Source organism: Sturnira hondurensis, unplaced genomic scaffold, assembly GCF_014824575.4.
Source record: "Sturnira hondurensis isolate 20B ecotype Veracruz unplaced genomic scaffold, ASM1482457v3 Scaffold0004474, whole genome shotgun sequence".
NCBI lineage: Eukaryota > Metazoa > Chordata > Mammalia > Chiroptera > Phyllostomidae > Sturnira > Sturnira hondurensis.
Window position 1 is genome coordinate 5,646,012 of NW_028077105.1, and position 15,927 is coordinate 5,661,938.

The 15,927-nt window shown below is 35.0% G+C and overlaps 1 protein-coding gene across 4 annotated transcripts in view; it reads right to left on the minus strand.

Annotated features, from left to right (window-relative positions):
* The window catches only part of EYA4 (EYA transcriptional coactivator and phosphatase 4), a 255,400-nt gene that overhangs the window by 53,570 nt on the left and 185,903 nt on the right, over nt 1-15,927 (minus strand). For 3 of the 4 annotated variants that reach the window (XM_037045714.1, XM_037045712.1, XM_037045713.1), the window contains exon 4: nt 8,665-8,789. In XM_037045714.1, the coding sequence (XP_036901609.1) occupies nt 8,665-8,789 (125 nt within the window). Of the gene's footprint in view, nt 1-7,214; nt 7,284-8,664; nt 8,790-15,927 lie in introns of all 4 variants that reach the window. The other variant, XM_037045715.1, reaches the window with a different exon arrangement.

Sequence of the window (15,927 nt, forward strand, 5' to 3'; positions counted from 1 at the left end):
AGGGTTACTCGGTTAGAAAAGCAGTGAATTAGTGGAGAAATGTGTGGTTATGACCACCCTCTCTTCCCACATGAACATAATTTTCTGGACCTTCCCTTTGTGAGCTCTGGGGTTAAGTTAGTACTCAAGATTCAGTAATGTCATGAAGATTTGCTGGAAGGTTCCGAAAACTCTAACAGGTTGGAAAGACGGAATAAGGAAACTTGGATTACTTCTCCTAGCAAAAGGGAAGTTGAAGGTTGGGCCCCGTTTCAACAGCAGTAATACTCTGAGGGGCAGTGCCTACTTATTTGTATAATGATAAATAATAAATTGTGGTTACTACTTTTTAGTAGTAATTTGTGTAGCAGTCCATATTATGCTTATGGCTGATCACTATTTAAACTCACCAGTACAAGCTTATTTACTACTATGTAATTATTTATGGAGCGTTTACTATGTGCTAGATTATTTACATTTAACTAATACTTACAACAACCTTGATCGATGTGAACCACTGTATCTATTTTATACATGAGGAGAACGTTTGTGTAGGCTGAGTAACTTCCCACTGCAGGGGATGAGAGAGCTGAGGTCAGACGTAGGCCTCTAGCTCTAAATCCAGGGTTTCTCCACCGCAACAGGCAAGGAAAATGGCTGATACGCATGGCAGTGGTTCTTTACAACGGCTCAGAGAGCGATAAGAATGGGGTTATTTTTTAGACGAAGTAATTAGGCACACTTTGTTAATAGTGAAAACTGCAAACCTGGGAATAGGCTAATAAAACAGGTTTTCCATTTCTTCCTCATGAAATATTTTAAGAGACAAAAAGAAGTAGCAGGTTGGAAAGCAGATAGTACCAGCACACACTTAAAAGGTAGTTCATACACTCCAGGTGCCCCTGCTGTGCTTTATAAACATTAACTCATTTGCTCCTCATGACAGTCCTATGAGGTACGTAATACTATCATCTTCATTTTTCAGATGCAGAAAGAAGGAGGCACAAAGAGGTTAAATGACTTGCCTACAGTCACAGAGCTTGTAAGCACTAGAATGTGAGACCGGGTGGTACAGTTTCAGAACCCAAACTCCAGACCAGACTGCCTTTGCAGGCAGCACTGACTAACCACGAACTCCTCTCCTCTGTATCTGTATAAAGATGACCCAGAGTGGGGTCTAGGTGGGCGTAAAGGCTCTCTGTGATGCAGGGTCCACATTTCACTCCTGACATTTATGACAGAAGGACGTAGTTCAAAGCCTTCAGCAAACCAAGACAAGAGAAAGATTCTCGGAACTTCCAAATTCTAACTGTGGCCAAATTCCTACTTAAGCTTATCTAAATCTATGAACACAATTGTAAAATACATTTAGTTCTGCTAATAGTAATATATAGGTCACTTGTGCATTGGCGGGAGGAGAGCAGAATGAAACCTATGCCTAAAAAAAGTCTAGAAGCCAGACGTAAAGATTAGTTTTGTTATATACTTTGAATAGCAACTTTGAGACTTGATTTCAGAAATGTAGTGTTGATGTTGATTATAATTCCCTCAATTTGAAAGTTTCTGGTGGTCAAAAAACATAAGGGAGAAAAGAAGAGCGAGAGTTCCTGGTTGTATTCCTTATACTGGAAACACCTCGTTAAAATTTTAAAGGCCTGCATTTAGTCAAAGACAAAGGAAAGTCGCTTCACTCAGAAAAGTCATCCCTAGAGAGTATCTGAAGAAGAGCATAAATATCAAGATGTGTTCCGTGTACCAAAATGCATGGATTTTAAAGTGGTAACTCAGCAAATGAATAATTCAACATCTGGAGAAAAAAGCTACACATTAATGCAACTTTATTTTTCATATATGCAGGTAAAAGTAAAACGAGAGGGAACCGGGGAAATCAATTATGCTGCTACAGAAAATAAATTGCTTGCATATCAGATGAGCATCAGCAAACACTTCTTGAACCCCAGGTAAGATGCAAAGTTATTTTGGTCTGATTTTATAAAGAAAGAAAGGGGTATTTGTTAATAATGATTTGTTTTCTTCGGGAACAGAAAATTCAGGTAGAAAACAGATATAGGTATTATTCTTATGATTGGCTGATTTATTAAAAAGGTGTTAAAATATAAAAAAGTATCTTACTATTTAAAAACCAAGTAACTAATATAAAGTAAAAGTTATAATAATTATAATTAAAACTTGAAAAGTGGAAGTTAATTTCACCAAAGGTCTAAATATATTTGAAATGTATTACAATGTCTTTTGTCTTGCTATTATTTTCTATTTTAAGTTAGATTTATTATATGCTTTTCTGAGGGCAGGAAGTTTTTTAAAATTAGGTGCAAAGCACTATTGGAAAGATGTTCATCAATTTTATGCTTGTTACTATTTTCTAAAACTTGTAAAAATCCTCATCCCAAATGGTTACCAGTTATATTTATGCCATGTTCCAGTGAATTTTTTCTAACTGTATTTTATTTTTCTTAATATAACACAGAAGTTAAATGGGACTTTAAACTTATTTTGAGAGTTGTGTTGGATATCATTACATGCTATAAAATGATAAAAATAACCTTTTATAGGAGATCAGTGTCATATTTTCAATAAAATTCAAACTTATAAACAAATGTTTTGATTTCAAAAGCAGCAATTATACTGTAATGTCCTAGGTTAATGAGTTTTGTAGTTTTCTAAATGCTCAAAATAAGGGTTCGTTTTCATAAAAGTAAAATTAAAAGACTATATACAGCCCTTTGTACAGAAGCATTATTTCAAGAAATACGTGAATTCTTTGGTCCCTCTCCTGACTAGTAATCTAATTGCCATTTGGATGTTTCTATTAGAGCCTAATAGTTTTTTAAAGGGTCAAATTAACATAGTAGATTTTTTTTTACTTTAAAAACTAATCTACAGACTAAATCAAGATTGTATTTAAAGCAACGATTATTGTCAGCTATGACAATGATTATTGTCAACGATTATTAGCTGTGGCTGCTAAATCACTGACTTTCTCCCCCCCCCTTCCCAGCCTTCATCCATATCCTCATACAAATAAATTCAGAACAAATCCAATCTTGTCCCCTCAGTTTATCTCTAGCACTCAGGTGTGACATTATTGTGTACAGTTTTTGGAGAAAGTCCATTTTATTATTGTAACAATGTTCACGTTTGTTTGCTGCAATAGCTGGCTTAACCCTTGAAAAAGGTGACCCAAGTGATTTACATTTTATGTTTCATATTCAGAAGTCTGCCTTTAAACTGGTGCCCACTTCAAAGAGTATATATATGTAACTCCAGATACACTCCTTTCTAAGCCATAAAATTAAACATAGCAACATTTGACAGTATAGGTTTTACAAAGAATTTCAGAAGGAGTTAGATCAGGAAGGATACAATTTACAACACTGCAGGGGACCAGTAAGTATTGCCTGCCAGTTTGAATAGTCACTACAGTCTGGGACTTATGTGCATCTAAATCAATAGATTTACTCAGAAACCTATGAGCTCCAAGTATCTTTCATTCAGAAATACCCATAAGACAATCAATTTTGTGAAAGATTTTGATGAGGCAATTTATGGCCCTCATCCCAAAAAGCAAATCTCAAAAGTATAGAGCCACAATAGTGAGTGGTTCTATGGCACACGTATACAACACTCAGAAACAAATCCACTGCATGTGAGTCCATCATTGCTACAGTAGATATTCTGGGAGATTCTTTTCCATGATATATAGATTTTAAATACAAGGATAGGCAAAAGTAGGTTTACAATTGTGAGGATGCAAAACACAGAGTTTATTTTTATATTATTTATTTATTAAATATGATATCTATTATTATTAACCCATTTTTGCCTACCCCTGTATAGAAAACACTGCAAACCTGATCAGAATATCTAATTTTGTTTTCCCCAAATCACCTTCAAGTATTTTCTCAATCTTCGTGTAGAATAAAATATTCCCTCCCTCTACTGTGCACCTACCCTGAAAACATTATCTTCTTGTCTCTTTTCCTCTGCTGGACTGTGGCCCCCTTGATGGCCAGCATTGTGGTCTACAGACCACAAACCCAATCCCTGGGTTTTCATTTGCTAGCATAGAGCCTGCCATGTAGTAGGAACTTGCCACATTTTAACTGAGAAAGTGAAAATTCACTTTTAAACTCTATCCTAAGCATTTGCAGTAGATCTAAGTATTTTTGTTTATCAAGTATAGCTAATCATAAATATGACACCATCAAGCAAATTAAAATAATTCCTGTATCTGTAATTAACTTTCATGTAATTGGCATGCATCTGCACGCATCAATATGCCCATACATGATGTATGCATACTTCACCTACCTTGCACACATGCATGCACACTACACACATGTATACACACATGTGTGTGTATACATACACATACAGGGTTGGCAAACTATAACCCATGTGCTAAATCTGCTTTGTGACCTATTTCTGAATAGCCCACGAGTTAAGAATGACTTATATTTTTGAATAGTTGAAAACATCAAAAGAAGAATAATACTTTTGTGATGTAAAATTTTATCAAATTCAAATTTCAGTGTTCATATGTCAAGTTTCATTTGAACACAGCCAAGTTCAATCACACATTGTCTATGGCAGCTATTGTGCAACACTAGCCGAGCTGAATAGTTGCAACAGGGACCACATGGCCTGCAAAAGCCTAAGACACTTACTATCTAATCCTTTGCATAAAAAGTTTGTTGATCACTGATCCAAATGCTAAGGCATGATTACATTTACTCTATTCTTATTAATAGCTCCACATTTTAAGAATTTTATATGTGATAAACATTTGAAAGAAAAATCTAGGTACCAATATAAATCTGCAGATGCAATTGAATAATTAGGATTAAGGCAATAAAACATTTTTAAGTAATAATGTAATATATTTAAATAGAAAATGCACTATGGTAGGTTATTAAGGTAATTCTATGAACTCATTCATATCAGTATAAACTATATAATTAAAATTACATTTTTTAAACCTCAAAGTTAATGTAAAGTTCTTAAAAAGACACTGAATTAGTTTTTGTTTTTATTATAAAAATTTTATTCTATTAGCAACAGTAAAAGCCAGGATTAAAAATAAAATAGCTTATGCTCAATTGGAGAGATTATGCACCAAATGTTTAGTTTATGTTATAAACATCTCACATAAAATTCATTAAAATAATTAAAAATTTCATATCAATATAACACGGAGACTATATCATTAAAAATTAAAGTACAGCCCTAGCCAGTGTGGCTCTGTTGGTTGGAGTATTGTCCCACACACCATAAGGCTGCAAGTTCAATTGCCAGTCAGGCCACATGTCTGGGTTGTGGGTTCAATCCCCAGGAGGGAAGCTTATGAGAGGCAACTGATCAATGTTTCTATATTACATTGATGTTTGTCTCTTCCTCTTCTTCCTCTCAAAAAAGAAAAAAACAATAAAAAGATGTCGTTGAGTGAGGACAAACAATCAAAATAAAAAATAATCCAAGCATACTTAACATTTGTTACTAAAAGTTTGCCTTCTGTGGCCAATTAACATATTCTAAATGCAGAAGAATTCATATTTACATTTTCTTCAAGAATTTGTTGCCTAATTATGATAAAATTATTAATTAAAGAAGGCAATATTCTGGTTACTTATTACTAAGCAACTTACATACGTTATCTAATTCAAGACATAAATCCTTGCCAGGGAAAGGTTATTAAGCATCTTTTATAGACAGAAATTGAAGCTCAGAAAGGTTCAGTAACTTGCTCCAGGGGACACAGCCAATAAGCATAGTGCTGAGAGGCAGGTTCAGGGTCCTCCTGACACACAGGTCTTTGTTCTTCCCACGTGACCACACGATGCTTAATATTAACAATAAGAACCAGAAAAACTGGATGTGCAACACTCATAGACAGGTTTCTGGTTAAGATTAGATATGAATTACTAAATATTCAATATATACACTTACTATTGTAAAGTTGCCTTTGTGGTATTAGCACGACTTTAGAACAGAACAACAGCCAGCGAGCTGGAAATATTTTTTACATTTTCAAGGTTTTTAAAAGTGGTCAAATTTGGAATATTTTGTGACAACTGAAAAATTATATAAAATTTAAATCTCAGGATCCCTAAGTAAAGTTCTGTCGGAACTTAATCACATTAATTCATGTACGTATTGCTTGTGGCTGCTTGTGAGCTATGATGGCTTTACTGAGTAGTGGAGACAGAGGCAATGAGACCTATAAAACCTAAAATATTCACTGCCTGGCTCTTTATAGGAAAATACCTATGAATTAGAATTAAGAGGACGTAAACTCTGGCAATGTGTATTTTAAATGTGCAATTGAAAGAATTTTGAAATTAAAACTATAAATATATAGTAATGGGCACAATGGTGTAGTCTTCCTTCACTAGCCATATATTCTAATATAATCTGAGATACAGCAAGGTCCGAGCAAACTGTGTCCCCTCCAACCGCCCACTTGTAATGCACATTTCTGACAGATAGTGAGCTCTGCTTTTTAATCATAAAACTGGGTGGTTCCACCAACAGCATTATGGTTTTGTTTTTATTTTTTAATTTTGATAGTGTATTGACTTTTGATTTAGGAAAAGGTTGTTTATACTTCAATATCTATTGCATATGTGAATGTAGTAAATATAGTTCAAAACATTTTAAGAAACAATATTAATTTATAATTTTAAATATATAGCTCTTATCCCTGATGATTTTTACATGATAGGATTTTAAATATTAATGTTACTTAAAGTACCTCAACTGGAATATTTAATAAAATCTCTAGTATCACTTGCAACATTAAAAAGTCACTTTAAATTATGAAAATTTATAGGATATAAAGATAATGGAGTTTGTATGTGTGTGTGCATTATCTGCTTCAAATGTTCTGATTGACATGACTGTTGTGTTCAATTACCATTTAATAATTGATACACAGTTAGAAAAATAGTAAAAGCACCCATTTTTGCAAAATTATGACGAACCTAAGAAAAGAATGCTACTGAGCTAGAGAATCTAAGATGAGAATACTAGTTGATATTAAAACCATAGCCCACTGTTATCAGTAAACAACTAAAAGACATGTTCATTGCCCTGTTTTCTTCACGAGTCCTGGACACAGAAAGAAAGGGTGCAAACACAGAAACAGCAACAGAAAGCAAACCAGAAGGGCCAGTGCACACACCCAAACACATGCAGTGTACCATCATCTTTCATACTTGTTGCAGAAGAGGGGGTATTGCAACTCAGCAACCAGTCTGCAGTGTTTAAAACAGTCATGTTGTCCCCTGAGAACAGGAACAGCACAGGGGTCATTATCTGAATGCCTGCTCAGTGTACAGGAAGAGTCTTCAAAGCTTGCATTGGCTTCTGACCTTTGGCCAAAAATTATAACTGCATGGTACGACTTTTACATTTCAGTTCATCAGACCTGTTTTAGTTCAGTTAAATAAGGGCATGTGATGATTAGTGAACTCCAAGGTCTGATTCCAGAATGCATGAGTTCTTTACAAATCTTACGGTTTGCACCAAGCTAAGTTTTAAATATTAATGTTTTTACTCCCAAACTCATCACTAAACAATCTTATAAATATGCAATCCTATAATTAATTAGCTCAAACTAGAGATGCATGTTTAGAGACAAATAAACATTATAAACAAGAAAAATGTTAATCTACAGAGGGTTTGGTGTAAAACATTATTAAATACAGGCAGGTTGCAATGCACACAAATTTACAAAGGAAATTTTAGATTGCAGAGTTATTTTAAAATAAATGAAAAGAGGTGATCAATTTCATAAGTATTTGTTAAAAATTTAAAAGAAAATATGATGTGGCAAACGCTGATATCTAGTAATATGAAGTTTATAAATTAAAGCAAATTTCATATAATTCCTCACTTAGTGAATAAAACAAGTAGATCTACAAAACTTCAAAATAATTGTGAATAATTAAAAATGCAGATTATACACACATGTGCATGTATGTGTAGTCTATATATTCTGATGCTAAAATAAGATTATGTTTTCAGGCAAGTTGAATGCGTTTTTTAACAACAATAAGAAAAAAATAACTGAAACAACTGTTACTGTTGTCATATGCTGTGGAATGTTATGGGTTAATCAAATAAGAAGGTGTCTGGAAAAAACTCAATTCTATTTTAAATACATGCTAGATATTATTCTCTTTGAAAAGAAATTGCAGCAGATATGGATTTTTCTACTTCCAAAATTATTTTAAGAAAAACATATTTTAAGAAAAATTTGGGGTAGTTTTTCTCTCACACAATTAAAAATAAAACTGAAAAATAAGATAATTTATTCTCTTCATCTTCATTTTTTGTAAGAATCAGTGCAAATCCTGTGGCTACATTTTCTACATTTAAAAAAAATATTTACAAGGGCAAACAAAAACAGGAATCCCCAGTAAAGGTCTTCAAGATGTTGCCCAGAGCTGTCTATTCTTTCTCAATGTTTCCAGTTTTACAGGTGAACCAAAATTTCAAGAAAACAAACAGAACAATAAATAACCCATTAATTACATATTCTTTGCATATAATGCTGATTGTGTTGTTGCTAATGAGATATTTATTTATTAGCAGATGCCTAACATATGAAGTTGCAACAAACATTAAAATGTGATCTGGGTGTCTTCAAGGTTGTACACTTGCCTCCTGTCCCATTGGTAGTGACTGATGTGCTGCTGAGGCTGGCTTTCTCCAGTTTGGAGCTCCCCGGAGTATCGCCGCCTCCAACAAGAGGGTGAGGACTCGCTAGGTCCTGCATTTCCATAGACCTGTTGGAGCCGAAGCGAAAGAGCCAGAGTTGAAATTTTGGCAAAGGTTTCTCAATAAACTACATACATAGTCTACTGAGCAAATATGTGATCTCACAATAACAAGGACTGAAACCAATAGCTATGACTTTTGGGTTAATCTGGAGAACAGGCCAGTCCATTAAACATTAATAAATAAAGCTTCCACAGGACTTAAGCCCCATAGTTTGTTATTTGTAACCAGATAAAAACTCAGATCTACAGGAAGAAATGAAGATTGGTAGAAAGGTAGATGTTGGCCACATTTTTTTTCTACAGATTATATTTTATTTTTCTCTTCATTCAAGAAATACAGAGAAATGAAGCAAAAAAGTTAACACTGTAGTATGTAATTTATAAGATGTTACAGAAGTAATACACATGACGCCAGCACAAAAATATGTTCTTTTAAGGTTCTTTCATTTGGCACGAGGTGTTACAATAAACTTAGATAAAAAGCAAGTTTGGGATACATTAAGTAATACCTACCATCGAATATTAATAGAAAATAGAAATAAATATAACAAAATGTCAATTGAATAACTGAAACATTTTAAAAAATGTGATTAATCTCAAAGAAACCAGGAAAAAAGACAGAACATACATGCAAAACAGAAAACACATAACAAGACAGTATACTCAAACACAATGAATCAAAGATTACAATAAATATCAATAGACTAAGCACTCCAAAAAAAAGCCAAAGATTGTAATACTGGCTTAGTAACCAGACACACCTTTTGGGGATCTGTCCCAGAAGGATTGTGAACACAGCACACTGTGATACTGTGGTGGGCTGGCCAGACCCCAGTTTACAAGTAGAAAACCATTCCTCCTGCTGCGGGGTTGTTACCGACCAGCAGCTCCCAACTGAATTCCTGCCCAAGACCTGCCCTCAACTAAAGAGATTCCTTTATTCGAGATCACATCCGTTCAGAAAGTAGCCTTCAACAACTGTACTTGAACAAAAATGGGAAAAAATATAGCACTGAAAAGAAAAAAAGAAGAATGTAGCCTTTGACTACCGACTGGTCACAGGAGTCCAGAGCCCCCGTAAGAGCAGCTGAGACTTTCGTGGCGACTGCACTGAAGATCAAGGTCTCCCAGTCCAATTACGCTTCCTTCATCCTCCCCAAAGCGACTCCCACGGACAGCACAACCCAGCAAACTCCTGGCACCATCTCTATCTACCTCAGAGTCTGTCTACGGGGACAGGAACAGTGATAAGACCCAAGTAGGCTCAGGGTAAAGAATAAAAATGATAAAACATGTAAATAATAAATGTCTGGGCCACAATGATGTCACACAAAATCCCTGGAGAAGAAGAATATTAGCAGATATAAAGAGAGAAATAAAAAAGAAAAATAATAATAAATTCTTTAGAAGAGAAAACAATCCTAAATGTACATGAACCTCATAGCAAAGGGCATTGGTACAGGGTAAGGGGGTCAAGTACATGGTGATGGAGGGAGATCTGACTTTGAGTGGTACAAACACAATGTAGTATACAGATGATGTACTGTAGAACTGTACACTCCAAACCGATGTAATTTTAAATATTAACCACTGTCATCCTAATACACTTAATTATGTATGTCTAATATGTATATATAGAGGATTTGAACAACATTGTCACCAATGTTGACATAATTGACAGTTACAGAATGCTAATACCTAATTATTATAAAATAAACATTATTTTCCCATGAACATAAATGTCTAAGAGAAGAACTACATGGTGGGCTATAAAATGAGTATGATTAGATTTTAAAATAATTTTTAAAGATTTTATTTATTTACTTTTAGAAAAAAGGAAAGGGAGATAAAAGGAGAAGGAGAGAAACATTAATGGGAAAGAAATGCGATGATTGGTAGTCTCTCTCATGCTGCCAAGTGGGGACCTGGCCTGCAACCCAGGCACGTGCCCTGACTGGGAACTGAACCAATGACCTTTCAGTTCGCAGGCTGTCAGTCAATCCACTGAGCCACACCAGCCAGGGTGAATATCATCAGATTTTAAAGTATATCTTACACAGTGAGATATCTGACCACAATGACTTCAATTAGAAAACAATGGTAAGATATATAAAATAATCCCTAATATTTTTAAATTAAATACCATACTTCTAAAAATGCATGGGTCACAGAAGACCTTGAAGTGATTGTAGAAAATATTTAGCACAAAATAATAACGACAACACATCTAACACCTCCCCACTCCTATACAGTCAACTGATGTTTGACAAAGAAACAAAAGCAACAAAATGGAACAAAGATAGTCTCTCTGAGAAATGGGGTGGCAACAACTGGACAACCACAATAATACATCTAGATAATAGACCTTATAACCTTCACAAAAATTAAGTCCAAATTGATCATAAAACCTAAATGTCAAATGCAACACTATAAAAATTCTAGAAGATAACATAAAAAACCTCAATACCTGGGGTATGACTTGCATTTTTTTTTTTGTACAGCACAAAGATGATTCATGAAGTAAACTGTTGGTAAACTAAACTCAATTCAAACTAAAGACTTTGGCTTTCTGGAAGACAATGTCAAGGGGATTAGAAGACAAACCACAGACTATAAGAAACTATTTGCAAAAGACATGTCTGAAAATGGGCTGCTGTCCAAAATATACAAAGAACTTTTAAAACCAAGCAATAAGAAAACCCACTTAAAAATGGGCCAAAAACTTCAAAAGACACCTTGCCAAAGAGGATATGCAGATGGTAAGTAAGGACATAAAGAGAGGCTCCACATCACATGTCATCAGGAAAATGCAGGGTCAAACGACATGATACATCCACTTCGCTACCGATCACAGTGGCCAAACTTGGAATATTGAGAACATCAAACGGTGACAAGGATATGCAACGAGAGAACTTTTCATTCATTACTGATGGGAATGCGAAATGGTACAACTACTTTGGAAGGAAGTTTGTTTGGCAGTTCCTTACAAAACTAATCGTATTCTTACCTTATGATTCCACAATCATGTTTCTTATATTTATCCAAATGGGCTGAAAACATACCCCCCAAAACCTGCACACAGATGTTTACAGCAGCTTTATTTATAACTGCCAAAACTTGAAAGCCACCAACTTGTCCTTAAGTATGTGAGTGGATAAATAAACTCTGATCAAACAGACAGTGGACTGTTATTTAGCACTAAAAAGAAATGGTCTATTAAGCCATGAAAAGACATGGAGGGACCTTATATATAAATTACAAAGTGAGAGAAGCCACTCTGAAAAGGTTAAATACTATATGATTCCCGCTATAGGATATTTTGGAGAAGGTAAAACTAAGAAGAAAATAAAAAGATCAGTAGTTGTGAAGAGTGGGAACAGAGGAGGAATGAACAGGCAAAGCGGGCAGAATTTTCACAACAGTGAAAAATCTCTTTATGGTATTTTAATGAAGGATATATGTCAGTACACATTTTTCCAAACCCATAGAATGTATAGCTCTAAGAGTTAAGCCTAAGTAAGGTGAACTGTGGATTTTGGGCTATTATGATGTGTTAATGTAGGTTCATACTTCACAGCAAATGGATGACGCTGATAATGGGGGAAATTATGCACATGTGGGGCAGGGGTATATGAGAAATCTCTGTCCCTTCCTTTCAATTTTGCTGTAAACCTTAAACTTCTCTGAAAAATAAAGTCTTAAAAAACATAAAGTCAAAATTTGTGGAATGCAAATACAGCATGGGTAGTAAGACATTTATATCTTTAAACCCTTATGTCAGAAAAGGAGAAGGGTTTCAAATCTTAAGAAACTAGTAATAGAAAAGCCAATTACACCCAAAGTAAGTATAAAAGAGTAGAAATCATTGAAATGGAAAATCTATGAACAATGGAAAAAAATGAAATTACCGACAATCTAACTGTAACCAGAGGGGAGGTGAGAGGGGAAATGAGGGGAAGGGGGAAGGGTTTTCAGGAACAACTGTAAAGGACACATGGACAAAACCAAGGGCGAGTGGAAGATTGGGAGGGAAGTGGGGATGACTGGGGTGGGGGGAAGCGAGGAGGGGTAAATGCACACAACTGTAGTTGAACAACAATAAAATAATTTTAAAAAATTAATAAAAATAAGATAAAATCCAAGTAATATTATGAAAAATAGAAACAATTTACAAATCCAGAAGATGATCAAAAGGGATACTAAAGATATTTAAAAACATTGGAGGAAGGCCAAAAAACCCAGAATTATCTTCTGGAGGGAGGGCTCCTTGTGGTCCAGGCTTCCCCCACAGGGTAAGTGCTCTAGGAACCCATCTGTATCAGTGTACCAGCTGGCGTTGCTGTGAGAGGTTGTGGTAGGCTTCAGGGAATATTTTCTGAAGGCTCTTTCAACTTGTTTTACCATTTCATAATGGACGATTTGTGAGTGCACCTGCCCACACTGCACTTTTTGCAGTTTTTGACCAAAATGGTGTGACCTCCCCTGCCCACCCTTCCTATTCACCTGATCTTGCCCTGAACAACTTCTGTTTTGTTTTTGTTTCCCTGGATGAAAAAAGGCCTTAAAGGAAAATGTTTTGCTGATGTGAAAGAGCTGAAATGAAAAATGGCAGAAGCACTAAAAGGCATCAAAATTGACAGGTTCAAAAACTATTTTGAGCTATGGGAAAAAAAGTCTTGATAGGTCTATTGCACCAAATAGACAGTACTTTGAAAGTGACTGAAGTTTAAACATGAATGAATACACAATTTTTATCATAAATTTCCTTTTTGGGTTGCTCTCATAACAAGGGAACATTATGAAAAACAGTAGGCCAAATAATGCAAGTTAGATGAAATAAGCAAATTTTTTGAAAGATGCAACTTACAAAAACTCACCCCCCCAAAATAGAAATCGCATCCTTCATCAATTACAGAAATTGAATTAATAATTAAACACTTAAAAAAACCCCACAACAAATGGTGTCATTAGTGAATGCTAGCAAACATGTAAGGAAAAATAATGACAATCACTGATAAATTCTATCAGAAAAAAATAGCAGGGAACATTTTCCACTCCATATGTACAAGACCAGAATTACCTTTATCCAAAACTTGCCAAAGACAATATAAAGAAAAGAAAATTATGGACCTACATTTCTTGTACACATAGATGAAAAAATTTAACAAAATATTATCAAATTAAAATCTAGTAATGAAAAGGATAATATATCATGACCAAGTGTGCTTTACCTCAAGAATGCAAGTTTGACTTCATGTTTGAAAATCAATGAATGTAATCAATAGAGTATAACTTCAGTGGATATAAAAAGCATTTGACAATATTCATCATCCATTCATGACACAATCTCTCAGCAAACCAGGAAAATACGTTTTATTCCCCTAGATGATAAAGACCATTCTTGAAATATCTACAGTTTATATCATATTTAATGATGAAATACTGATTACTTCTCTCTAAGATCATAACCAAGACAAGGATATCTGTTTTTCCTACTTCAGCACAACGTTTTACTGGCAATCTTAGCCAATACAAAAAGAAAATAAGTAAAAAAAGAGGTAAACTTTAGAAAGAAAGAGCCTGGGCTGGGGTGGCTCAGGGGACTGAGACCTGTGACCAGCCTGTGACCAAAGGGTCGTGGGCTCAATCCCCAGTCAGGGCACATTCCTGGGTTGTGGGTCAGGTCCCCAGTGTGGGGGGCAGCTAGAGGCAACCACATATTAATGTTTCTCTTCTTCTCTTTCTCCTTCCCTTCCCCTCTGTCTAAAAATAAAAATAAATAAAATCTTTTTTTAAAAAAGAAAAAATTGTTAATTCACAGATAACATAATTATGTAATAAGTTCTGAGAAATTTATTAAAAACACTAATAAAACCAATGAGTGAATCCACCAGTTATAGGTACAGGAGCCTTGCCAGTACTGATTGAAAACATACACCAAAAATTCCTGACGACTTCAGCCAGTGTCTCACCAGTTCAAGTACAGAAATAGCTGAAACAGTGTTTGCTCTGGAGTTTGGAGGCTGGGCTATTCATAGTTCCACTCTGGCTTAACGAGTTGATATTTTTTTTAATTTTTTTTTTTAGAGATTTTATTTATTTATTTATCTTTAGATGGGAAGGAGAGAGGGAGAGAAACATCAATGTATGGTTGCCTTTTGTGCGTCCCTGCTGGTAGTTAGCCTGCAAGGAACCAGCCTGCAACCCAGGCATGTGCCCTGACTGGGAATCGAACCGCGATTGTCTGGTTCGCAGGCCCGCGCTCGATCCACTGAGCTATGCCAGCCAGGGCTACGAGTTGATATTTTTTATAATTAAAAGAACTTTAGGGCACAGATATCCATTATTGCTATGAACTATACAGCAAGAATATTCTTGTACTTTCTTTTGTTTATTTTGTAATTATTTCTGAAATTTCAGATTCTTAAGTCTAGTTTATATAAAATTGATACATAAAAGATAAACTTTACCTTAGAGTCCAGAAGAGAAAATGATTAATGGGTCTTGGTTTTTACTAGTACAATATGTATCATATAACACATTCTATATTAATATTATAATATAATATTAATGTTATCTCCTTTAGTCTTTACAATGACACATCAATATGCATATTATTTGCCATATTTATATAGATGAAGAATGTGAAGTTCAAAGAGGATACATAGATCATATAAGTAAAAAGACTAACACCAGAATTTGGTCTCAGGTCTAGCTGATGCCGGAGCTCAGGTTTTTTCTATCACACATTTTATGTGTCCCATTTTTTAAAAAGCGACTTTAGTTTTCTTAGAAAATTCAAGGATGGAACTGGAAAGCATTATACTGAGTGGAATAAGCCAGGCAGTGAAAGACAAATACCAAATGATCTCACTTTTAACAGGAACCTAAACAACAAAACAAACAAGCAAGCAAAATATAACCAAAGACACTGGAATAGAGAACAGGTGGACAGTGACCAGAGGGGAGAGGGGAGGGAATTTCAGGGGAAAGGGGGAAGGGTTTACAGGAACTAGTATAAAGAACACATGGATAAGAACTAAGGGGGGTGGAAATGGGAGGGAGGTGGGGAACAGTGGGAGTGGGGAGGTGGGCTGGGATGAGAGTAAAAGACAGAAAACTGTACTTGAACAACAATTAAAAT